General features: G+C 34.6%; 5 protein-coding genes across 9 annotated transcripts in view; 4 read left to right on the top strand and 1 right to left on the bottom strand.

Annotated features, from left to right (window-relative positions):
• Positions 1 to 21,838, bottom strand: part of LOC105227390 (uncharacterized) — a 56,238-nt gene extending 34,400 nt beyond the window's left edge. For 3 of the 5 annotated variants that reach the window (XM_049458021.1, XM_049458022.1, XM_049458023.1), the window contains exon 1: positions 5,851 to 10,428. Coding sequence is in view for 2 of the 5 variants with exons in the window: in XM_011206710.4 (XP_011205012.2) it covers positions 16,744 to 18,222 (1,479 nt within the window). In the remaining 3 variants the exon portion in view is untranslated. Of the gene's footprint in view, positions 1 to 5,850; positions 10,429 to 16,743; positions 18,306 to 20,639 lie in introns of those variants that run through there. The other 2 variants (XM_011206710.4, XM_049458024.1) reach the window with 2 other exon arrangements.
• LOC105227387 (protein snakeskin) lies at positions 10,462 to 12,245 on the top strand. The gene is made up of 3 exons (XM_011206707.4): positions 10,462 to 10,623; positions 11,359 to 11,555; positions 11,611 to 12,245. The coding sequence occupies exons 1-3, from the start codon at positions 10,570 to 10,572 to the stop codon at positions 11,885 to 11,887; spliced, it is 528 nt and encodes a 175-aa protein (XP_011205009.1). The 5' UTR covers positions 10,462 to 10,569; the 3' UTR covers positions 11,888 to 12,245.
• LOC105227388 (protein snakeskin) lies at positions 13,172 to 14,337 on the top strand. Its single transcript, XM_011206708.4, has 3 exons — positions 13,172 to 13,370; positions 13,669 to 13,865; positions 13,939 to 14,337. Exons 1-3 carry the CDS (start codon positions 13,305 to 13,307, stop codon positions 14,198 to 14,200), a joined length of 525 nt encoding a protein of 174 aa, XP_011205010.2. The 5' UTR covers positions 13,172 to 13,304; the 3' UTR covers positions 14,201 to 14,337.
• LOC105227389 (hypothetical protein) lies at positions 14,963 to 16,622 on the top strand. The gene is made up of 3 exons (XM_011206709.3): positions 14,963 to 15,209; positions 15,751 to 15,947; positions 16,025 to 16,622. Exons 1-3 carry the CDS (start codon positions 15,159 to 15,161, stop codon positions 16,275 to 16,277), a joined length of 501 nt encoding a protein of 166 aa, XP_011205011.1. The 5' UTR covers positions 14,963 to 15,158; the 3' UTR covers positions 16,278 to 16,622.
• Positions 21,839 to 23,505: 1,667 nt separating the features above from the next.
• On the top strand, positions 23,506 to 24,885 carry LOC105227384 (uncharacterized). The gene is made up of 3 exons (XM_011206704.4): positions 23,506 to 23,664; positions 23,719 to 23,889; positions 23,964 to 24,885. Exons 1-3 carry the CDS (start codon positions 23,593 to 23,595, stop codon positions 24,843 to 24,845), a joined length of 1,125 nt encoding a protein of 374 aa, XP_011205006.2. The 5' UTR covers positions 23,506 to 23,592; the 3' UTR covers positions 24,846 to 24,885.
• The last annotated feature ends 480 nt before the right edge of the window (positions 24,886 to 25,365 follow it).

The following is a 25,365-nucleotide window of genomic DNA, read 5'->3' as shown; positions in this document are numbered from 1 at the left end:
TCTTATTCATTACTTAAACTATGGCAATAGAGTTAACAATTAGTTTTGATATCAAAATGAAACATCTAATTATAATCTTATTGTTAGTGTTTTATTTAACTATTAATAATCATGTTTAGGTTTGGAAAAGTTGACAAATAGTTATCTGAATGTGCTCGCTTGCTCCTTCAAGCTCAGCACACGTTTGACTCTCAATATAAAACTTTTTTCATTCACTTATGTGTGCGCACTGTTCTGCGAAAAGTTCGTGTGTTTAAAAGTATCAAAAGTTTCAACAGTTACCATTGAAATTGAATGGAATACACAATTAATGTGACTTATCAACGGCTCGAGACTGATGTTGCACACAAGCATAGACAACTAGCTTAACATGATAATTCAAGCAGACAAAATTTGGTTTCTATGAGAAAAGCGTGCTAAAATAATATATGTATATGCGAGCTAGCGCCTCAGTTTTTGAAATATCGAGCAGACATTTTGCACACGTGCTTTTCTCATCCAGACGAAAATCATTTATCGGAATCGCCGATACCGGACCACCATAACATATAGCTGCCATATAAACTAAACTATAGAAACCAAGTGCTTGTATAGAAAGCTCTGTCATTTGATGAGATATCTTCTAAAAATTTGGCATAGGTAGTTGCTTAAGGGAATAATCAAATTCCGAAAAGATTGTTCCGATTGGATCACAATTGCTTAAATAGGTGGCATACAAACGGGCTGATCGAACTTAAGTCCTCCTTTGGAATACTTTTTTTATTTTTTATCTTCACGAAATTTGGCATAGATTATTATTGGTCGCATTGCATCGCTACGATGTCAATAATATTCAAATCGGATCACTATTGTATATAAGTGCCATATAAATTGATCGATAAAAATCAAAATATTTATCTTTTTACACTCTTTTATGCAATAAAAATGCACCCGTGAATGGTTTTTTTTGTTTTTACCCAAATTTGATTAACTTACAGTATATGCATTAGAGTGATACCAACACACATAGTGCATTATCACATTAGCAGTAAAAAGAATGTAGGGATGTATGCGGGTAAAAAGGTTAGTAAATTGGTTAATAATAAGTTATCTGATTATAGCACTTTTGTTTAGCGGTTTATCAGTTTGACGGGCGAAATACGCCCAAAGACTTTCTTGAAGTCTTCATTGGGACTACTATGCGTATACGCAACCGAAGGTACTACATATGCGCATACATATTTTTTAATTTAGTAGGATTTTTCCTATTAAAAATAAAATATATACAAAGCGAATTCGCTTTTCTGTCCATCCACTCATTTGCCTATCCATGTTTTATTGCCGTCAAATGCTTATGATTAATCAAACAATAGTTGTACCGCTTTTGCATAAGTCTTCATCTTCAACCGTAAACAAAATTGACGAATTACTGACAAATGTAGTGTCAAAGAAGCGGAAATATTGCGAACCATGACTTATGTAACAGTCACCGGGCAGCGTCTATTTCACTTACATAAGCAACAACAACACTTTGACTATCGGTGTAGGCTATAAAATCACCAGTGGCAAAGTGAACAATCTATTCAGTTTGCTCAGCCACCATTGCATTCATTCGAGCAGATAAACGTAGCCTTGAACATGCATACCGCCACCTCACTAGTCTAGCGCACATGCAAAAATGGTAGAAGCAATATAAATTGGAGGTGGAAGTTTTCTGTGGTTGCTCCTAAATGCACATTTACTCAACCTTATGAAGAAGTGAGCTGCCAACGACTGCCTATGCTCAACTGTTTCCATAATCGGCATCTACAGCACGGTTGGTTAGTTGTGTGGTGAAAAAGGTGAAAGGGTTGTTCTATGCGTTACACTTATGTATGTATGTGCCTACAACAAGTGTAATAATACAACAATCACAACAATAAGAAACGGTTTGAGTGTAACGTTAGCAGGCAATTCGACAACTACAAACTGTAAGGGAATCATTTTTTGTAGTGATTTCGAGCCACTTGAAAATATCCAATATGTTTTATGCTTAGTGGAGAGCATGAAGGACAAATACAATAAATTGGCAATCACTTTAAAATCTTCATATGTAATATACTTAGTTGAGTTCGCTCCGCTGCCTCCGCAAGTGATTTTCCACTTGATTAAACAAATCGGTGCATTTAAGGGGTTACATGGAAGATTTATGATGAAATTAGCGAAAGTCTTTTCGATTTTGTTTTGATTTAAGCAATTCAACATAAATATATTTGACTGTTATTCGGTTGGTTACCTCCCCAACTAATGAGCGAAATGCTGATTACTATAAAGTCTCGCATTATCGCTGGAAGCTTAGTTGGTGTTTTTGCTTTACATTAGCCATGGTGTCAGCGAAAACTCATAAATTTAATGAATCTAAGCATTAAAAAGCTAAAAATTTCTTATTAAATGGTTTATTTGTGTAACTAAGAAAAATAATAAGCCACACAAAGCCATTAGCATGGCAAATAAATTCCTTGACACCACAAAAACTCATGTATTGTTTAGTCAAGTTGAGGCAGAAAAATTTAATTTTGTTTTTCCTAAACTTTACACCAACAATATTAATAAATTCTTTTCTTTTGTATTTTAAAGCTTTTCTTTTATTAATATGGTAGGTATGTTTAGGCACGCTTCAAATTAAATTTGATTTATGATTTCTATAACCGCAACACGACAGGTAGACGCTTAGCCAATGGTCCAAAGTCAAATTATCTGCAGACATGCCCACATAGCAGCAAAATGTACGAGTACATACATATATGTATATGTATTTGTGCTTCTGAACACTGCCTGCCCTCAAATTTAACAGGAGAAATATAAAAACCACTAAAATTTACACAAGACACATACATACATACAGTATATACATAACATACATAACATTAAACAGGGCCGTCTGAGATTAACATTTTTTAGGTCCCGCGTCCTTTCAGGGTTTATGTATAGCTAAAAATCTTCTTAAGTTACGTCAACCAAACCTGCTAGAAACATTTCTCTCCACACAATAACTGAAATTGATTTGAAAATATTTTCCCAATGGGTTAATATATTGTATTACATCTTGCTATATGCAAAAACCCTTTTCACCTATTTGCTTTTGCTAGAGACTGGTTATGCAAGTATATGTATATTCTTTAGGGCCGTGTATATATAAAGAATCTTATTCTCAAGAACTGTGCTAGAAAGTTATGCAAACTAAGTTCGTTGGCTTAAGAGCTGTTATAGCTACATATATTCATATATAGATACATATTTATACCCTGAACAAGCTATGTAATATTTGTTATGATTCTTATAGTATCCAAAAGGAAACGTCAGAGACCCTATAAAGTATATATAAAAAGTATCAGTAACGAGTTGAGTCAATTCAGGCATGACCATCTGTCTGTTCGTCTGTATATTCGTCGGAATGATCGATATCAGCTATAGTCCATTGCTGCCATGCCAACAGAACTATCGGAATAAGTGCTTTTATGGAAAACGTTTTCATTTGGCGAAATATCTTCACCAAATTTGACATTGTTAATTGTTCAAGACAACGGTGCAATTTCCGAAGAAATTGTTCAGATCGAGTCACTATAGCATAAAGCAGCCATACAAACTGACGGATCAAAGTTCTTGGATGGATTCTTTTGTATATGTGCAGGGTATTTTTTTCCTTTTGTTTTAGTTTCAAATGTTTTTGGTTTTTTGTGTTTGAGGTCTAGAGGTTTCCAATCGTGAAATTTTATTTGGCGTTCCTTTGGAGTCTGACGTCAGGAGCATACCATATACATATATGAACACCCATAAGCGAATATTTAATTTACACATATGCCAACAAGCCTTCGCACTTACATATGCCTCTACGTTTATCAATTTACGTCTATCATTGCATATAAATTTATGATTCATAACACGGATATTGTAGGAGTGCCGCCTGAATAAAATGGCAATGTACACACATACACAATAATGGAGAAGGACTTTCTTTTTCACATGCGCGCTTATACGCGACACGAAAACACACGTACGCATGTATGCACGTGGGCAAATATGTGCTAAAATATTGGCCATTTTACGACACATATTGACCATTTTATGGGGCAGTTTCGCGCCACAAAAACCTTTGGGGTTGGCCGTCTGCAAGGCTGGCATATAGTATACGCATTTGTGCTCCTTTTAATGTGTTTGTTTTTGTTTGCGTTATAAAAATACCGATTTTCTTATGAGAAAGACTTTACAGGTTGTCGTTTTATTATACATATTCATAGTATTATGAGTATTATGATTCACACAGTTAATATCACTCTTCAGACTGTTGTTATCGTGGCTTTTGGTGATAAAAACAAATTTATTAGACCTATAATGATTTTAGACAATATGTATGTATGTATGTATATATAATATACGCAAGGTGGTGTGTAGCCGATATCTGCGAAATGTGCATGTATATTTTCGCTTTTTTATATCAGTACAAACAAAGTATGTAGACCAAGCAAGTGGCAATGGAAGGGTTTGGCGAATATAATATGTTAGTAGATATCTTATATATTTAAATTATTATGTAAATAATCGAATGTCCATATCAATCTAAAATCATTAAACTCGGCATGTTTTACACATTGTTCTTTAGCTTGATGGTGTAATGAATACAGGCATTCATTGCTTGCTTGCTTGCATCAAAATCCGTATGGAAAAAATATTCGATGGGAAATTTGTATGCGATCATTTTTACTGTGTTTATGGAAACTGTTTTATCAACTTCGATACGGAAAGAACATTGTATGTACAGGATACATCGGTACCTGCATTAGTTACCATTGCTTGGTATAGATGGCATCTATTGATCTTTTATTACCATTACTTTTAGCAGGGATGTCAGCCGAAATATTTGCTGCAATTACTGGAGAACATCAAAACTATGAATTTTGAATTCCTGTTAATTCTTCAACAGATGTTCATATATGTATACTGCTTAACTCCTTTTTGAGTAGGCTTAAAGTTACTGGACTGAAGGACCCACCCCAATAATATAAAAACGTAAAAATATTACCTACTCCTTTCCATCTTTATGGAGATCCCTTAAATATTAAATTGATTTTCGTTTGTGTGTTTTGGTCTCTTTTATCTAACATTCATATTTAAACATAACTTAAGGCGTTCTTAGCAATTTTTTTACATAAGATTTGTAAGTAATCTTTAATCTTTTTTTCGCAACTCACTCATCAAGGGATGGATTGTCCCCTGGACAAATGTCAAATGGATTATGTTCAGGGCACCAAACTTTCAGTTATTTTGGCGGGAAAATAGACGCATAAACTTGTATTTATTTTACCACTCAGTTTCATTTACTAATTCTTTATATTCTTTGCAAATCTGTTTCATACAACTCTCTACAGTGTTTGCGTTCCTTTGTATTATTAAAAATTCATATAAAGTACATATTGTTATGCCTCATACTAGTTGTTTTGTATGTATTAAAACAAATAAGGTGAAATTGTTAAAACAATCAGAGAAGGCGGTTGCATTGCGAACTATTTGCATTTATTATAAAATAAACCCAAAAAATATATCACTTCTGAGTTGAACATGAACAAACCAAAAAGAAAAAAAAATCCGAAAATGTTTCGGACGTTACTTTTCATCAATACAGAATGTTGTTGCAAATGTCATTTTCTTATCTGTTCTGGGTGATAAATAGCACGTGCTCTATGGTAAGTTTAGCCGATATTCTAAGGTTTACTTTTGCGTTATTGATTTCACCTTTTTTGGACTTTGTACTCACATTTTAAAGTTGTTATGTAAATACATTCAGAAGTATGCATTTTCGGTTCATTTTGTACACTTTGGTATTTTAATACTTACATTATATAATAACGGCTACAAACTTAACTTTTAATCATATTTAGCTAGCACGAAAACATTTTCATTCGAGACAGCTTTTAGTTTGCTCATACTCGTCAAGGCGCCTATTAGTATGCCACACAAACAGGCATTGCTCATATAGTGTACGCTTTCTCACACTTCGTTAGCAGCCTGAATTTATTTTCCTCTAAAACACAACGATTGAAAGTTGCACCACACTGATACACACATATTTATACAAGTGTTGGCGTTAAAGTTAGCGGCGATTAAATAAATGGTATTAGCGAAATCGCTGGCGAACGTACGTACAACTATTTCATTTTTTTTTGTATATGTGGGCGCCACAAAAACAGCAATACGAAGAAAAATTAATTTACACACACAGTACACTGTGACATTAACGTATTAGGGAGCAACGATTGCGGGAAGCTGTGTGAATAAACGTTTCTTCTGCCCGCGCTGTGCACTTTTTCCGTTTGAATGCTTCGTGTGGCTAGACTAAGAGCCGACCACATCCGCTCAGCGCAACGGTTTGGTTCGAACTGAACACTCATTTCATGCCTTGTTCGTTAAAAAGGACGAACGTAAGGACGAAAACAACTAACATTCATATATTCAAATTAATCGAACCGAACAGAACCAGCAGTGGCATTGAGAGTGTAGTAGAACTGGTACGCACTGAGTATGAGAAATAAAAAGTTTCTACGAAAGTGAAGTTATTATGTAATATATACCTCATCGAAAAACATAGAAATTAAGAAATTAAAACATATTTATTGTTTACGTGTTAAATGCCGCAGTAAAATAATTTATATTTTAGTTATTCGCCGTCTCGCTATCAAAAAGACCTTAACAAAGTATGAAAATTTGCTCTATTCAGGTCATAGATTCGAGCATTTGATCACTGGCAGTGATAAGAAAGTGTACTTTTATTTGATTTGAGGGACGTATTTCGCACATATCATATGTATATATTATGTATATATGCATTTTGTAGGCCATAGTATCCCAGATACCTCTATTGATACATGTCTAATTACTATAAAAACTGATAGTACTGCCGACGGACAGATTTGAATTGACATTGTTTATTTAGTAAAAATTGCAAATGAAGTTTCTTCTTCTTCTTTACTGGCGTAGACACCGCTTACGCGATTATAGCCGAGTTAACAACAGCGCGCCAGTCCTTTCTTCCTTTCGCTACTTGGCTCCAATTGGATATTCCAAGCGAAGCCAGGTCCTTCTCCACTTGGTCTTTCCAACAGAGTGGAGGTCTTCCTCTTCCTATGCTTCCCCCGGCGGGTACTGCACCGAACACTTTCAGAGCTGGAGTGTTTTTGTCCATCCGGACAACATGACCTAGCCAGCGTAGCCACTGTCTTTTAATTCGCTGAACTATGTCAATGTTGTCGTATATCTCGTACAGCTCATCGTTCCATCGAATGCGATATTCGCCGTTAACTTCGGTTAATACCCTTCACAAGTACCAAAAATACTTTACAAGAATTTGATCGGTATAGTGATGCGATGTAAACAATTTCTTAGAAGATTGCACCATTGCATTCATGACAAATCTCGTGAAGATGGCTCATCAAATGAAAAACCGCTCAGTTTGTATGCCAGTTCTATCTATCCTGTTCAGGGTATATGCATATACGTTATATGATATATGAATGTTTGATAGTATGACGTAGTCAACTCATACAGATGACTGCCAAAAATGATAACTGCAGGTAAGTGGTCTGTGGAAAGCGTAATATTGTATTCTAACACTCTTGGCTGTAATCTACTTATGCAAAAAAAACATAATCTGCGTTTTCGTATTTAACTCTCTTTAACGCTCACTACTTCTCTGTGCTAGCTCTGGAGCGCGCTTACCCTTGCTAAGTTCTCGTGCAATGTGCTCGTGTGTAAACACATGCGGCTTTCATTCACAAAAACTTACGCCTCAACAACAACAATGCACATATGAAAAGCGAGAATGACGAAATAATAAAAACAAAAATACACCAGAAATGCGGTGTGGCGCAATCTGAAAAGACACAGTCATGCGAATGTAGAATCAAAACAAAATCAGGGAAAATTGAACAAAAGAAAACAGAGAAGATTAGATATTTTTTGTATTGTATACTCGTATAATCAGAAAATAACATCAGCAAGTAAGGCAGGAAAAAATTCTCTCGTAACATAATTTTTAATATTGCAAGTTTAAAGAAGACTACAGACTTATAGATGCCTTAAGTATATATGGTAGGTACTCTTTTGTAACTGGGGAGGGTACCTAACTAGGTGCAAGGTAGCTTGTTTACCAAATTTCATTCACACATACTTACATATCTCGTCTTGCATAAGAAAGAATTGCAAAATCAACTGAAAGAGCTAACATTAGACTAACATATTTGTATAAATGGTATCTTCTGTTATCCGAATTTGATTGAATTATCAATCCAATGTCAATTTTAATATGGTAATTGTAGCAATAAATGTAAAAGTTTGTTACCGAGAACACAGTTTTATCGAGTTTTGTAGAGATAAGAGATTAACGATACATGTCTTTAATATACATATTTGTATAACTTTTTATCTGAGTTCGTGAATGTAAACAAAATTGTTATACTTTATGAAAGATGTTGCGAGTGTATAATTAATGTAATTGAGCAAGCAAAGCCAGAAATAAAGTATGACAGCCAAACTTGGCGAAGCACGCCAATAAAATGACTCACGCTCACGAAACGTTTGTCAACACACATGCGCGCTGAATACGTTAACTTGAATTTAAGCGGGAACATTTGAAGAAACATAAAATGAATTAATATGAGTATGCAGCGGCGTATGGAGAAACAAATCTCAGGGGGATTTCTGTTCAAATTTTGCATTACATAAAAAAATGGAAATATTTGGTGCTGCCGACCTGTATTTTTTGGAACCTCTAAAACCTCCTTTGCGTACGCCCCTGCGAGTAGGTGTAATTTAATTAAGAGACACAGTTTAAATGAAAATACAATTTTTTTTTTAATAAAAATCAACGTTTTAAGCTATTCAAAAAGCTGCGCTAATATCATCAACTGAAATACATAGTTACTTTACATCGGCAAATAACGTCTTAAAAGAACTTAGTAAATATTCTTCAAAGCTTCCCACTGTGCGTATATACGTATTTTGTATGTTGAAGAGAATCATTAAAGAGCGTAGGTGGTGTGAACAGCACCAAAGCCGCCGCGTAAATATTAACATTTGAAGTTTCGAATGGCAACGGAAGCGATTTATCATTTTCAATAAATATTGCAAAAAGTAATTGCTATGCAAAAATATAAAGCCACACTATATATACACAAAAACATATACATATGTATGTACAAGTACATAAGCTTCTGACTCATCAGCAATACCAATTTTTGGTGTTTACATTGTACCGAGTTTATATCTAATCTTCGGCAAACCTGCTGATTTTCAACACAATTTGGTAATAGAATATCAAATACAACAAATATAATTTGTTAATTACATATGTATATTTCAAACATTTCTTAATTATTCTCATTATATGCAGGCGCTCGATATGAAATGACTCATCACCTGCACAACCAAGCCGAAATGGCTTAACATACACATGGTCCTACTCGTGAATTTAGATTACGTGCGAGTAAATATACATACACATGCATACGTACATACGTATCTACACAAAAACAAGCCTTTTTATCGCTTTTGAGACTCTACTCAGGCACTGCTCTCAACTCGCCAAGCGTGCCATTAAGCGCGCTCTGAGAAATTTGGCTGTACGATGGCAGCACGCTACTAACGATCAAAATTAAAAAAAAGTAAGTAGTAATAAAATAATATATGTATGTGTATATATAGAATACTATGACACAACGTACACTCAATAATGGCATCACAACAATAAAAAATCCGAAAGTCGTTGTTGAAAACATACTTATTTGATCGAAGATATTTATTAATTAAGAGACGCATATTTAAAGAGTTAGCTTTAAAATTATTTTTAAATTGTTTTAGAGTTGCAAAATAAAAAACTTCAGAATATAAGTAGTTTTTATACATATTATCAATATAACCATCATATCCATAGTAAATCTGACCTTGACTTCCAATGACTCATAATACCATACTATTCACTACATTAGAGTCAGTAAAAAATACTTCTATAAGCAATAATAATAGTTCTTAAACTCGTGCAATCTATACTTATTCTGGATTTGATATCCTTTAACTATATCTCTTTCAGATAAAAACTTTTGATTTTACTTGGAGCAAATTATATTCGAATACTTTCATCCTAACATTAATGGTTCCCAAGGCATTTTAAGAATTTATGCATTGCAAGAAATATACTTATTTATAAATTCAAAAAACAAGCAAATAGAGTCGTAAGGCGCCGAGCATTGCTCATTGCATAGTAAAAGCTGAGCAAAGAAAAATGGGAATAGTTAACAGATATGAGGTTCTTGCACACACAACTGCATGATAACATTGTGCCCACCTGAAAGGGGCACTTGTTACACAAATACCGATGTGACATCGTTTTATCTTATCAGTGCGATTACAAAAGCTCATTACTTTCCTGTTACTTGCTTTTTCGAGGTTTAAAATCGTTTCAATTTTAGTTAACGAACGACTACATACGAGCGCAAACGAACAAAAGTATTTTTTAAAGGGTTTTTATTGACTTGCTGCAAAACTAATTGACGGTTATTTAAAATGGAATGGTCATTGATTTGGATATTTTCAATTGTGATTAAAGCATTGAAATTGGTACGTTTCGGCTTACAGCAATAAGTTTTTTACAGAATTAAGAGAATCGAAAAGTGTTCAATTTTAGTTAAACAACAAAAAAAAATCAGTGCTTCTATTACTTAGTTATATATCGTAGTGCTGTGATATGTATATGTGAAGATATAACAATAGAAAATAATATAAAAAAAAACTAAAAATAAAAAAAGAAATATTATTAATGAAAATATAATTGTAGTGAAATCGAAACATTTTTGGAAAAGTGTTTATATAAAATGAAAGTATGACTGAAGTAAAATCAAACTACATATTTTCGAAAAAGTTTTCATACTGGTGTAGTTTGGTCTGCTTGAATTACTGATAACTGCTTATCAGGCGAGCAAAAGCTTTTTCCATGTCGGGAAATATAGAAGTGTTTACTCATAAATATAACGCAGGCATTCTGTTGAATTTCGAAATGCTTTTGCCTTGGCGTTACTCACAGCCCGTTCTTCGAATGTATAAACGCATTTACAACCAACCAGGGAGTGGTTAAGTTCTAAACATGTTTATCTATACTTAAATATTCTTAAGCTCAGAAAACTATATAAAAAAGCATTATATGTGTACAATTAATATTAATAGATCATAATAATTTCCATACACATATACATACATCTGTATGCGTCATATATGTATGTAACCGTTACCGTACCTTCTACTTTTACGGTTTTTAGCCATAATCATTTTTTATTTAAATCTTTGCCTCACTTGCAGATTCTTAATTTAGCTATAATTATCATTTATCGTGTTGGCGCTGGAGGCTACTTTCTAGGAGTGGGTGGCACATGGAATCTTTGGGAAGAGAAGAGTGCAGGTTGTGAAATATTCGCTTCCGGAGTTTTCATTGGATTCATTGTTTATACGGGCGTACACACAATTGCTTACTTCTTTGGACCCAACAAATACAAACAGTATGTTTAAAATTCGTATGGAAAAACAACAATCTTATTTAACATTTATTTGCAGTGAACTTACAGACACTATGATGAATGTGGTGGGCACCTTCTTGTGGGCCCTAGTTGGTGGCATTGCACTGCACTATTGGGTCGGCTACATGGACACAAGCGACTACTCCTACTTGGGAGTTCAGCATGTACCAGTTAGTGCGGGTAGCGACAAGCTGGTTGGCATTATAATGGGATCGCTCTGCATACTCGAGGCAGCTTTATATTTGGTGGACACCGTAATGAGTTGCCTGCACTACTCGAAGGGCGATACTGACTATACCGGTGTGGCACGTTAGTGTGGCTAAATTCATTTCGAAAGCACATTTGTACAATAATTAATTATTTGGTGACAACAAACTTGTACAAAATTGACAAATTTGAAAAAATATCTAGAGATAGCGATATCTATGCCAATATATAATTAATTATTATCTTTTTCTTTAAATATTTCGAATCGGAGTACTGAAATGTCAAGACCTTTTCTTTAACTTCATTGTAGCTCTCATTCCATAGCAATTAACAACAATTACGTAACAGTATATACAATCTGTGAGGCTTGCGTTGCCGGTATTCCATAATCTGTACAATAGTTTTTTACATTTTTTTGCCAAGCATTTTAAATATTATTTTAATAAATCCAAAACAGAAACTACACACATATAAGCTTGTAAACCTCTCTGAAACATCGGTAATTATGCGAGTAAATGTACTAAGCTAGTGTTTCTATGAAAGATTTGTGTTTGTTAGTGTTTTTATGAATACCGCTAAGTCTAGATTTTATACCCCTTCAATACAAATACAGGCATGCATATTTTAACCGACAAAGCAATTGAAATCAATATTTAATGGCTGTCTGTACATGCTTTACATATGTATGTATATATAGACTATTCCTATGTATGCAGACGCTGGGAGAGAAATCCGTCATAATTTGTATTTGTAAAGTCGTATTGCGCGCAATTTTACTATGCTAATGGTTAGACTTGCTTTGAAAATAACGACACTTCAGCTCGTTTAGCGGCGACAAATTTCAATTGAGCCACAGTAATTCGCTTTCTAAACAACTGTCATGTGTTTATTTGGTATGTATGTATGCACATACATATGTTCGTGCTAATTATATTCAAAACTTGTTGAATTTATTAATTTATTTGCGGGTGCTAAAACTGTTCGATCAATCTGAGGGGAAAATTTCTTATTGAACTTCACTGCTCTCAATATCATCTAAGTAACGTACATACATATGTATGTAGGAATGTTTTAACTATGCTTTGAACTATTAATAACCGAAACATCATTTTCAAAGTCCTAGAAATTTTTCAACCGAAGTCTGAAATGTGTATGGACAATTTACTATCTACATGTACTGTGCGAATTAAAAATACATATTTACAGAGAACAAACAGTCGCCATATCTATATACATACATATATGTATGTGAACGTTGTGTGAAAGGTATTATTATTTTGTCTTGTATGTATTTTTTTATCTAATCGAAGCGGGTAAGCAACGAATCGACAATGCAAACACGACGCTTTTTCACAAGTTATAGTTCGTACACATTTAACGGTGACGATACTTTTGCTAACACGAGTAGAGCGTTTAGTCGATGGCTGCCCATATACGAAGCGAACGCGATAAAAGTTAACGCCTTGATAAGAAGGAACCTCGAAAGCTTGCTTAAAGAGTAAAGAACCTCCTTGTATTTGGGAAATGGATCGTTCAAAAATGGTTTCTTACGAGACAATGGCGTCGATATGTTTAAAAATACTGAAACTGGTAAACTAACAAAAGCATACTGATAATTTAGCGATTGCTTGCGGTAAACAAATATATAGTATACGCTAGTAAATAATTGGTAAATGCCATTTGTGGTATTGTGGTAATTAAACCGATCGTTCAAACTATTTTTTTGCTACCTTGACACAATAAAACAAATTCTTCTTCTTCTTTATAAAGCGTAGGACACCGCTTACGCGGTTATAGCTGAGTTTACAACAGTGACGATAAATAAATTATCTCTCAAATCAAAAGCAGAGAACAATTAACCACTTAATGCGCATCCCTGCATTTTTAGCTCAATAATATCGGCGTACTGGTCTTATACCGCACGGGGAACGGCGGCGATTTCTTAGGCATCGGTGGCAATTGGAATTTACAGGAAAGGCATAATGCTTCCCTTGAAATACTTGCTTCAGGCATTTTTGTTGGATTTATTATATATACAGCTGTAGTTATTATTGGATACTGTTTTGGAGGTAACACAAATAAGAGGTACGTAATTGCTCTTTAAATTAATATTTCCAATATATTTCTATATACCTGTATATACATATATTTTCTATAGAGACTTAACTGACATTCTTATGAATACAATTGGAGCCGTATTGTGGATAACAGTAGGTGGGATAGCAATACACTTCTGGTTTGGCTACATGACCGATGGTAGTTTTGCATATGCCAGCAGTGAACGTAGTGTGGGTTTAACAATGGGCGCATTGTGCGTTTCTCAGGGGGCTCTTTATATTGCCGATACTATTTTGGGATGCGCGCTATACTATAAAGGCCCCACAGAGTATGCCGTCATAAGGCAGTATACGTTGGAATAAATAAGAGGCTACTTCACGAAACTTAAAAACTTTCATGTTCAAAATACATATATTATAAATATTTTTTTTTTGGAAATACATATGTGTTACATATGCATATTGAAAAATAAAATACATAAGGAAGATATTTCTGAAAACTGTTGTTTTACACATTTTGTTGTGCAAAAATTGTTTATACATATATTTATTAGTACAGGGAATTTATTCTGGGAAAAAAATTAAACAGTTTTCATACAAATTTTCTACATAAGTAAAAAAAGAAAAAATTCAAAGTTAGTTTAAAGACACTTGAGTAAGAATCCATTTAGGTAAGGCACGCAGCTCTTGCTGGGCGTTCAGTAAAACCATATTGGCAAATTTAATTATTGAGTTCTGTGAAGATACCTAGATGAACAGAGAAACTGTTGAATCGACGTATAATCGGAACAGAAATATGTAATACGTATTCCATACATATAACGAACTAAAAATGAAATCATCACAGTCCAAATTGGCAGAACATACACCTGTACAAGAAAACGAGGAAAAAGCGTATCGCAACCAAGCATTTTTTTATCTACTTAAGTAAACAAGGCAATGTTTACACAAAACGCAATGAAATATTATTTCACAATCACGTTAAAAAATGTATTGCCTATCTCGGCGTTTTCTGGTGACTCTTTGCTCTAACATTCCATTTACTGTTATCTTATCAGGACAGTTGCAAAAGCTTCGAGTAAAAGTCGTTCATTGTGTGGTGCTTCGCATTAGAGCTCGCTGTTGTGTGTACGAGTACGTGCGATCGAATTACAATTTAGTCAACGAACAACGACAAAACGAAATCGAACGGATATCAAAAATTTTGTTCTTACTTAATTAATAAAAGTGTCTCTAGACAAAAGCACAGTCTTTTTGTAGCTTTTATATTTAACTTATTTAAAATTCTTTGAAAAGTGAAGAACAATTAAGCGAAAAGAATATGGTGTCTGTGGAGACGATTGGATCGATATTTATCAAAACTCTGAAATTGGTAAGGACAAGATCATCGACTTTTCGAAGGAAAAGCAAAATTTAACAACAAAACATAAATAAAGCTTAATAAACAGTTAGTAATATAGTTTGTTTAAAGGTTCCAATATTTATTAAACCTTCGATTTTTTTAAAAAGGCATTACCGTATTTTTAACCTGAATTAGTCACAATTCAACAAAGATGACGTCATACGAACGTTATCTATAATCATTAGTTTGATATTTAGTTGATTTTCCTCATGTGCTTTGAGTATATATTTCATATGGTTCTAAAGGTATATTACTATGTGCGCATTCTTTTTAAGTTTTCTACCGTTACTATAAAAACATTTTAATATTTCTGTTTAAAGGTCTGTTCTTTTAGAACAAATTGATTACGAACGTTTTTTAAAATGAAATTTACGCATCTATCTGCCCAATCTAAAAATTTAAACTATCCAATAGGTTTAGACAGCATATAACAAATAAATTCGTAAATTCTGATATATCGGCTATCTATATACATATAGTACTCTAATAATTTCTTTACTCTTTTTGGCAGACGATCAACATTATTATTCTTATCCTCTACTGTATTGGAGATGAGGGCATTTTTTTGGGCGTTAGCGGAACATGGAATTTAAATGAAGAAAAGAGTCCTTCACCGGAAATAGTAGCCTCTGGTATATTTGTAGGGTTTCTAATCTATACCACTGTGCACACAGTGGCCTTCTTCTTCGGCACCACCAAGCATAAACGGTTTGTATTTGCTTTAAATAAACATATAAATATTTTTTGTAAATAAATGAATACATGGATTATTTATGTTTTTAAAGTGAGCTGACAGACACACTGATGAATATGGTCGGCACAGCCATGTGGATTGCCATAGGCGGTGTGGCTTTACATTATTGGGGCGGCTATATGTCTGACCAGGACTTTCTCTATGTAAATGCTGAGCGTCAAACAGGCATCGCAATGGGTGCGCTGTGTGTTATTGAAGGGGCTCTTTATTTATTGGACACTGTATTAGCTTGCATACACTATTCCAAGGCTGAGGATATCGAATACACAGGCGTTGGACATTAGACGCAGAAGTTCATCAGCATTGTACAAAATCTTTACTTTTTATATTCAAATAGTTACTGTAGTGCAAATTAATTATACAAATATGCAGAAAACCATTTATTGAACACGGATTCTATTAACTGAGAACGGGCTCAAACAGCTAACATTACCATTATCTTTAATCAAATAATTTAATTGAAAATAAAAAAATTTGTATGGCAGTTTCATCGTAAATTGAAAAATGCCAACTATAATTACTTTCAAACACCACTTTAGGTTTATAAAATATATAACACAATTTTTATAATATTATGGCTTTATTTTGTGTCTAATAAATGGACACATCGCTCCAACATCACCACAGAATTTCATATCTCTTCAACCTCAATTAAATTTATTTGTCTTTAAAATGATTTCAGTTTTTCATATTTTTCACGAAACCCACTCGTTTTGAGAATATATTTTTATACTGTTTGTATGCACTTACCTGGGCAACAGCTGACGAGTCCACGGTGTCCACATTCATTTGGTGATCACTCTTGTCTCTGCGTTGCTTTCTCAGGCGACCGTCTTCCAAATTCAACCAATCCACAATTTCTTTATCCAATATAAAAGAGTTGCGAGAAAAATCGTTCAGTCGTTCAAGTTTTCGGGAATCTAAACTATCGCGATACACGTTTCGCGGTTTGTCCAAATTATGTTCGAAATCGGTGTCGAAATTAAAACTACCGCGCGAATGGCAACGACGGTCTGCCAATTGACGAGCGACACTCGGTTTACGACGACGCACTACCGTCACCGGAGCGTTAAGCGATTTATTATTGTTTGTGCCGGTTGTGGTACTACTGATTGGTGTAATAGGCGGATTCTGTTCGGTGCGCAAACTGAGCGTGGAAAGCTGTCGTTCTAGTTGTTTTTCATATCCGTTGAACTTATCGTAATCGATGAAGGACATATTCTCATAGCTTACCATATTGTCTATGGCTTGCAAGGATTGTAGTGACGCACTCCACTTAGGATTAAGTTTCTCCTTCTTCTTTTCACCGGTTATAGTGGCAATGGTGCTCTTAAAAGATGCTAGTAAAGTGTTGGAACGGCGGCGCTGAAAATTCGCTATTGGATTGAATGGCACACCATTTCCCTCCCCTGGTGCCAGGGATATGGATGACGGCTTTCGCTGCAAAGCTGTACTACTACTACCCTCTTCAACCGGAGTTGAAGTCAATGGCTGAGAGTTCTGTCGTTGAGGTGTAATCATTGTAGTTGGCCCACTCTTATCAGAAGTGGCATTGACAGCCGACTTATTGGACGATGATGGTACAGGAAATGGTTGCCCACTTATATCTACAGAGTTTTTACGAGGTGATGACGGTGAAGTTGGATCAACCTCCTCAGATAGTTGTTCCAATTGAGGTTCAATTAAACTACGACGATTTGACCGCCGCAAGAGTATCATTGAGCGACTACGTGTGAACTTGTACGGCGTGGCATTCTCATCATCTAGTTTATTAAGATTCTCTTTACTGCCTGTAATTGAATTGATCAATTTAGTTAGTTTGCCACGCAATGAAAAACTGTTTGATCGTTCGAATTTCGGCGCATTTTCATATCCAGGTAAAATGGAGCCCACGGGTTGTTGCATAGCGGAGGGCGTTGCGTGCGCTGCTCGTGCTGCGGAATCGGGTAGCTTTTGATTAATGTTGTTGTTGTTTTTAACACAATTGTTGTTATTATTATTAGTAGTTGTAGGCACTGTCATCTTGATTGTTTTACCGGTTATCTTATTCACACTGTATTGAGCGGCAGGGTGGGGCGCTAATGTTGTTGCCGCTGTCGCAACTACTGAATTTTGTTGATTTTGAAGGTGTTGTTGATGTTGCTGTTGTTTCAGTTGTTGTTTTTTGTTAGCCTTAATCGCCTTCTTTTGCGTCTTCGTACCGTTTTTCATTTCTTTAGTGGAACTCATTCTTACAATGATATATCTAACCGCCTGCCTATAATCTGATATTTGCACAGATTGTAATCAGATTATAAAGCTGATTTGATTATCTGAAATTAATTAATATAATAAATAAATCAAAATACATACGTTTGCAATAGGCGCACTATTATTTTAAGTATAGAATCGATTGTATGCACATACATATTTTTACATATCTGACCACTTATAATTTACTACAGTTTTTGGTTAGTTTAACTGATAAGAACTCTATGTCACAACGCTTTCTTTGAGAAGCCATATTTCCACGACAAACACGACAATGGCGAATAAAATAGCAAATGAAATGTTCTAATGTGTCTCTTGTCTCCTCTCGTTGGTGGACTTTCGATTGGTCGGCTATTCCAATTGTTTGTGTAGCGTTTTTGAGAAATATATAAGAAATAGAGGCAGTAAAACAATCAAAACTTTTTGCTTATCAATTCTAAACGAATGTTCCATGTCAAATGAGTGACACACAATAAGCAAAAATACAATATAACGAACACAAATACTGAGCTTCGAATTGACGAGACAAAAATATCGCATGGGTCTTGACATGATATCGACATACCAGTGCCAGCAAGTATACCTAAAGTGGGTGGCATGAAGAAGGCTGATATGTAGATAACAAAGGCTTTCGTACGAATTCGTCTAAATACATACATACATATATGTGTATAATTCCTGACATTTGTATACCATTGTATACATTTATTACTCGATCTGCTAGATTTAAACTTTCAAATGCTTTAACGTGATAAAAAAGTAATTCTAATGTAATATGTGGACCATCCCCGCAAATTTTTGGCATTGAACTAAACTTTACTATATGTATATTCTGGCTTCATTTGTTAATGCACCTCTCTCACTAACTGATGTGCGCGATATAAAGTAAACCTGATCGAAATAATAAGGACCAGTATAAGTAAAAGTTTAACCTATGTCATAATCGCAAAAATGAGAATAACTCAAAATCCTTGCTCTAGTACATATACATATATCGCCATTTGCTTCATAATTAAGATAAATTTATGCATATACATGCATGTACATTTATATGTAGATACTGATATCTTTGGGAACCTTCACAACTGCTTCTGATATGGTCGGTGTGCTGATATTGCCGAAACATTATTACAACTACAAAAGTTTATTTACTCAATCAATGAACCCCTTAAGTCTCTTATTTGATAAACTGAATCAATCAAAGTGAAAAATTGCAGCAATGAAGCATTAAACCACATGCACAGTACGTTGTACTCTAGAATTTTGTATTTAAATCTTATGAACGAAAGGAATTCACTAAACTGGCAAGGATCTATCGCCACTATCAACATGTACATACATATTTGTGCATATGACTTACAAGTACGGCGTCTACCTATGGGGATGAAGCGATTTTGACTGCCCTAATGGCCATGTTTGTTTACGGAGTTTTGATAAATTTTGTCAGTTCGCTAGTGTCACTTACGTTTTTCTTTAGTAGAACGCAATGGCGTCCCCATAAATTAACCGTTTAGTGCAGATTGTGGTAGGACGGCTTCATCGAGCTTTTTTTCTTTCGAAACGTCTTCAAACAGTGGTCTATTTATTATTTTATACTTTGTTAGTTCATTTGCTTGTATTGATTGGAATTACTTAACAAAAGCTTGCGCCAATCAACCAGTAAGGCTCGAGGAGATCGAAGGCAACAATGAGCGCCGCTGAAATTCCAGCCGAAATACTACACGAAGTCATCGAAAAAGGTCGTAAACGGACGCTGGGATGGCCATTTGGCTGACATTTTGTTTAAATGATAAATGACATAAAATTATTGGCTTACATTTAACCCATTTAGACAAATTTTGAATGTTTTATTTCATTTTTACATCTATTGCTTCTTATTGACCCTATATGTATGTGTATAATAGTTGCTATTGCAGAATTTTTTAAGAGTGTTAAACAGAGATTTTAGAAAATATACAAAATATATAATTAAATACTTTTACGCGACATTTGAGGTAAAGAAAAACATTAAATTTTAGCCTTGAAAATGGCAATAAATCTTTTTTTGACGTTATAATTTTCAAAACACTCGCATATTTAAATCTCCATCATTAGGTTGGCAACTTTGTGGTCTCCCCTCTCTCTCTATATACATTATCTTAAATACTCGCTTAAGTAATTCATACTGAAGCTATCTCTCACATACTCTTTGCGATGACATCCGCTGGCGCTTTACTACTTCTACACATATAATTTGAGCTTAAACTTATCAGCTGATCTAATTGAAATGCGTATTTATTCCTCCAAAGCATGAATTTCAATTTGTTTGTCGTTTTAAAAAAATGTAGTGCTATTAATATATGCTTGTGTGGTTGTAGACAGACTACCATACTAAAGTTATAATTCTGTTTACTCACGTCCAGGCAGTTTTTAACACTCCAATTAATACTTTTTTTCCACCGACGACTTGAACTTAACTATCAACGTGTGTGTTGTGTCGATTTATTATTTCCATTGCCAGCTATCACAGCTATTTTAACAATTTTCTCATTCTGCTCTCTGCATATACACTTTCTTGCCTTGTTAATAACGTTATCGCATATTTCTTTGCACATGTTAGTATTAATATTTACCTTAACTGAAAGGCTCTCATAATTATTTGCACTCTTTCCCCTTCGACAATAGAGCTTTGGCACAAACTGTAATGTATGTACAGTGGATTTTCGTTTAGAGTAACTACTGAAAAGGAATATGCTTGCAAGGTTGCCACTATCCCAAAACTATACTTTAAAGCACTTCATTCACTCTGTTGTTTTATTGACGAATTCAGTAAAGGGATTTACTTGTACAACGAACATATTATATGTATATATACATTTGGGGCAGATAAGGCTATCAAGGACTTTATCAAATCACATTATATAAGCATATATGCGGCATATATGTACGTACATACATATAAGTACACATGTATTTATATACATATATTTATATATAATCACTTTTTATTCAGATTATTTCAATAACACTGGCATATGTGTATGCATATAAGCTTGTAGGATTAATGTAAGTTTTTTATTTTAATTTTAGTTTTCCACTACATACTCCATAGTGTATTCTTTAGCGAGAAGCCTCTGTACACAGAAAAGTTTAATAGTTAAACGTTAACTTGCATAAGTCACTCACTTCGATACAGTTTCATGTATGTAGCAAACGTACATATACAGATGCGTGTACAGGCATATGTATGTATCATGCATGTGTATGGCTGCTATTTTAATTTATTTTTTATATTTATGCACTAATGGAATACTCTTTTCTACGTCACTTATGAAATTACATGCTTTCCAAACATATGCACACGGATTTACAATATAAAAGCATACCTTATAATTTTGTTTAAGTGAATTTACATATTTATTCTGTTATATTAACTCATTTTTTGCTCGAAACAACAATAAGACACTGTTTTTTCTCTCAACGATAACCGGACGGCCGCTCTTCACTCGTGTGCGAATTCGTTTATTCGCATTCTTTCAGAAATAAGAACGCCCCGGCGCTATACAATGCTCGACCGTTTTACTCTGATTATAAGTTGAAATTATTGTGGCAATAAATGGGGATGTCTCCTTGTTGGCTGATCAGTTTTTGAAACTGTAAGCCTGAAACTTTGTCTACTGAGAAAAGAGCACAATATAGGTAAACACTCTTCTCTCTTAAAGCTAGCTAAAGAGTAAACACAGGGAAGAGAAAATCGAACCGCGGCTCATTACAAACAGTGCTAAATTGTTATTACACGTATTTGAGTTGGATTTCCACCACAATTGGATATAGAGATATACCACATGACAGACATCAGAAAATTAAGACATGCATGTACATTTATGTATATCTAGCTAAAAGGAGTGATACGATTCTCATGCGCTTGCAATATGGTGTAGAAGAATATAACAATTTTAGTAACATTTATTTCTAACACCTTAAAAAAATAAATATATCATAAACACATAAAAATCTCATAGCTCAATGAACCTATTTCATAAAAAATGTTTTGTAATTGGCGCTTTTCTTAGAAAACTTTCAAAATAAGTAATATAAAATGTATTTTCTAAATTAAAATAAATTTAAAATTTTATATGTGTTAAACACAGTACCCTTTTATACAAATCCGATTCAGTTACATATTCACAGCTTTATGTAGATCACAATTGAGAATAATTCGGAATGAAAGTATTAGAAATTCTTGACTCGTTTAGCTTTACTGTAATTAAACTTAGTGATAAGGTATTATCAGGGAGACAAGAGTGCTTTAGCAGTGATCAATGATTAATTATCAATGACCAAAGCAATGAATTTTTGCCTAAAAATATGCAATATTTTTTCGCATTTCTGGGTCCAATTTCTCCAATAGTATAATAGTATTTTTCAATGTGTATATATAAGATTATTGTGCATCTAATCGAAAGTAGGTGTATATGAAAGCAAAGATAGCCATACTTTCAGCTTTGGCGCATACCTAATGGATAGTATCCAGTAAGAACCTCTACGATTGTGGCATACTGAGCTTTGCTAAGAGCCAGTAGTTCAGTAGATCTTCTGCGTTTTACTTTAGAACAAAAGTCGCACAGGAGCTGTTGTCGACCAATGGACATCCAACTCGGTTTCAATTCGATCTAATCGGGGCACTCTTAGTCCCCTCTGGCTATCATGTCTGCCTTGCACTTGCCAGCGATCTCGCCAGTCACCCAGGAGAGTCTGATGCTGAAGTATTTCTAGTGAGAGCAGACGGTCCTTGAATAGCTTTGAACGCACAGTTAGCGCGCTCATCGCTAGTATTGTCGCTCTGCTGTCAGAGTGATTGCGCACCAAGTTTTCAGAATGCAGTTGAAGGGGAGGAGAATTTCGGCGTGTCCATCTTCGGATCTCTTCATATACACAGCTTCCCTAAGTCTTTGAGCGTAATTCGCAGCAATACACCAGCCAGCAATGTTAACGTGTGCAATATTTAAAATTCTTGTCCTTAATTTCTTTCGACCTTTGTAAGCAGCAATTCATATTAACAATTCGGCAAGATTGACTTTTCTGTAGTAGCGTATTTGATATTATTTTTTGTTTAGATTCTTTTCTGGAATACTCGTACATACTGGAAAATGTAAATATGTCTGTCATACAATTAATAAAACATTGAACACGAACTTCTATGTAAAGCTAATTGATAGCACTTGTGCGACAAGCCACGCCTTAAACAAAAGTTGAGTGGCCATCAAACGGTTTCGGATTCTATAAAAAATCATTCATTTGTGCAGAAACAGCAAATAGTGGTTATACAACACACTGAACTGTTGAAGGATTTAATTGTCAAAATTAAAAATGTGGTGCCTTGTGGCATTTATCGCATACCTTTGTGGATTAAGCGCCGGCATAGAAGATTTGTCCGAAATGGTAAGCAAATAAAATATAAAAAATTAAGCTGAATATGTGTTATTTTTTCCATAGCTTTGTAGTGACGTCTCTAATGGCGCAATTTTGCCGAATCCACGCGATTGTAATTCATATTTCATTTGTGGAAATGTACCCATGATAAGTTATTGTGATCAAGGTCTCCATTTTGATGCAGATAACAAAGTTTGCAATTGGCCAGAAATCGCAAATTGCCAATTTAAAAAGGTGAAACTAATGAACATCATAACTCATGACAGTAGATGTAAGTACAAGCAAGCTCATGTCTCATACCTTTTCAGATTAATATTTTAACGAATAAACATACGGAGAATCAAACCACTATATCTGACTATACAATTCCAAAGGAATTGAATCTATTGAAAACAGAACTTGATTCGGATGTCACTGGATCAGACTATGTAACGCCAAAGGAGGTGAATTTATCGAAAACAGAGCTGGATTCGGATGAAAATATCAATTTATATGAATCGGACATGACGCCGCAACATATTACTTTTATAGCTTTTGATGTGAATACGCGAATGCCAATTGATCCCATGACAAATTATGACCCTCTAAATGTGGTATGCAACCACTATGGAACTTATTTTTTACCACATCCCAACGACTGCAGTTCATATTATATATGCGCATTCGGTCACATGATGCAACACAAATGCGGACGTGGCGCTGGATGGAACTATATACGCCAAGTTTGCGAAGTTCGCCCGTTGACGGAATGCTATGCTGGAGCTGCTTACCAAACGAGCTCTGCGCAATTAAATACGGAAGTCGAGCTTTCTACAGTATTTTCCAGTCAACAATTATTTAGCAATACTCCAACGAGTGAAGTGTGCAAGGCATGCTTTGGTTTAAACAACGGTTTCACAAGTCAACCACCTGATCCAAGTGGATCGTCAAATGTCGAGACAACACGATTCATACTCGCTGAACCTCAACGGCTACCTACAACACCCACATTAGGTCCAGCAGATATTTCTGAAGGCAATGTACCTAATTGTCCCAAAAACAGTAAAATATATTTGCCACACGCCACAGATTGCGGCAAATATTATATATGCATTATCGGTATGCCAGTTTTAACCTCGTGCCCAGAGGGTTTATATTGGAATCAAACGGCAGAGCTTTGTGATACATCATCGAATGTAGTGTGTCCCTAGAAGAAAATTCAATGAATAAACATGTCTATGCCAACTTTAACATTTACTTTTCTTCACCATTTTATGATCGAGTCTCGAGACCTTTTATGACCATTGCTTCTCTTGAGTAGATATTTAGATAAGGGCAGAGTTGTGGCAATTAATATCACACAGAAAAATCCGGCAACAAGTGCATAATTCAAATCTCGAAATAGTATATCCGTGTAGTATAGTAGTATATTGTTAACTCATCACCAACTGATAACATGATTCGTATTTTGCGTCAAATTCATTTGATAAAATACCAAGGCAATCGTATAAACTAATTGAAAATTGATTCGGGGTTTGTTTCTACTTAAGATGTAATTAATGCAAATAGGATCAGAGCATCGTACGATCATATTCATATTCATATTCTTTCGTACAAAACGAAGTAACCGAAATCATGCCAGTGTTGCCTAAGATGTTAAACAACTTAATGGAAAAAGCAACGTGGTTCACAAAGACGGCCACTTTATTAATACTTATTGCATCAAAAAAG

The sequence above is a fragment of the Bactrocera dorsalis genome, chromosome 5, assembly GCF_023373825.1.
Source record: "Bactrocera dorsalis isolate Fly_Bdor chromosome 5, ASM2337382v1, whole genome shotgun sequence".
Lineage (NCBI taxonomy): Eukaryota > Metazoa > Arthropoda > Insecta > Diptera > Tephritidae > Bactrocera > Bactrocera dorsalis.
This window is presented reverse-complemented; position numbering and strand designations above follow the sequence as displayed.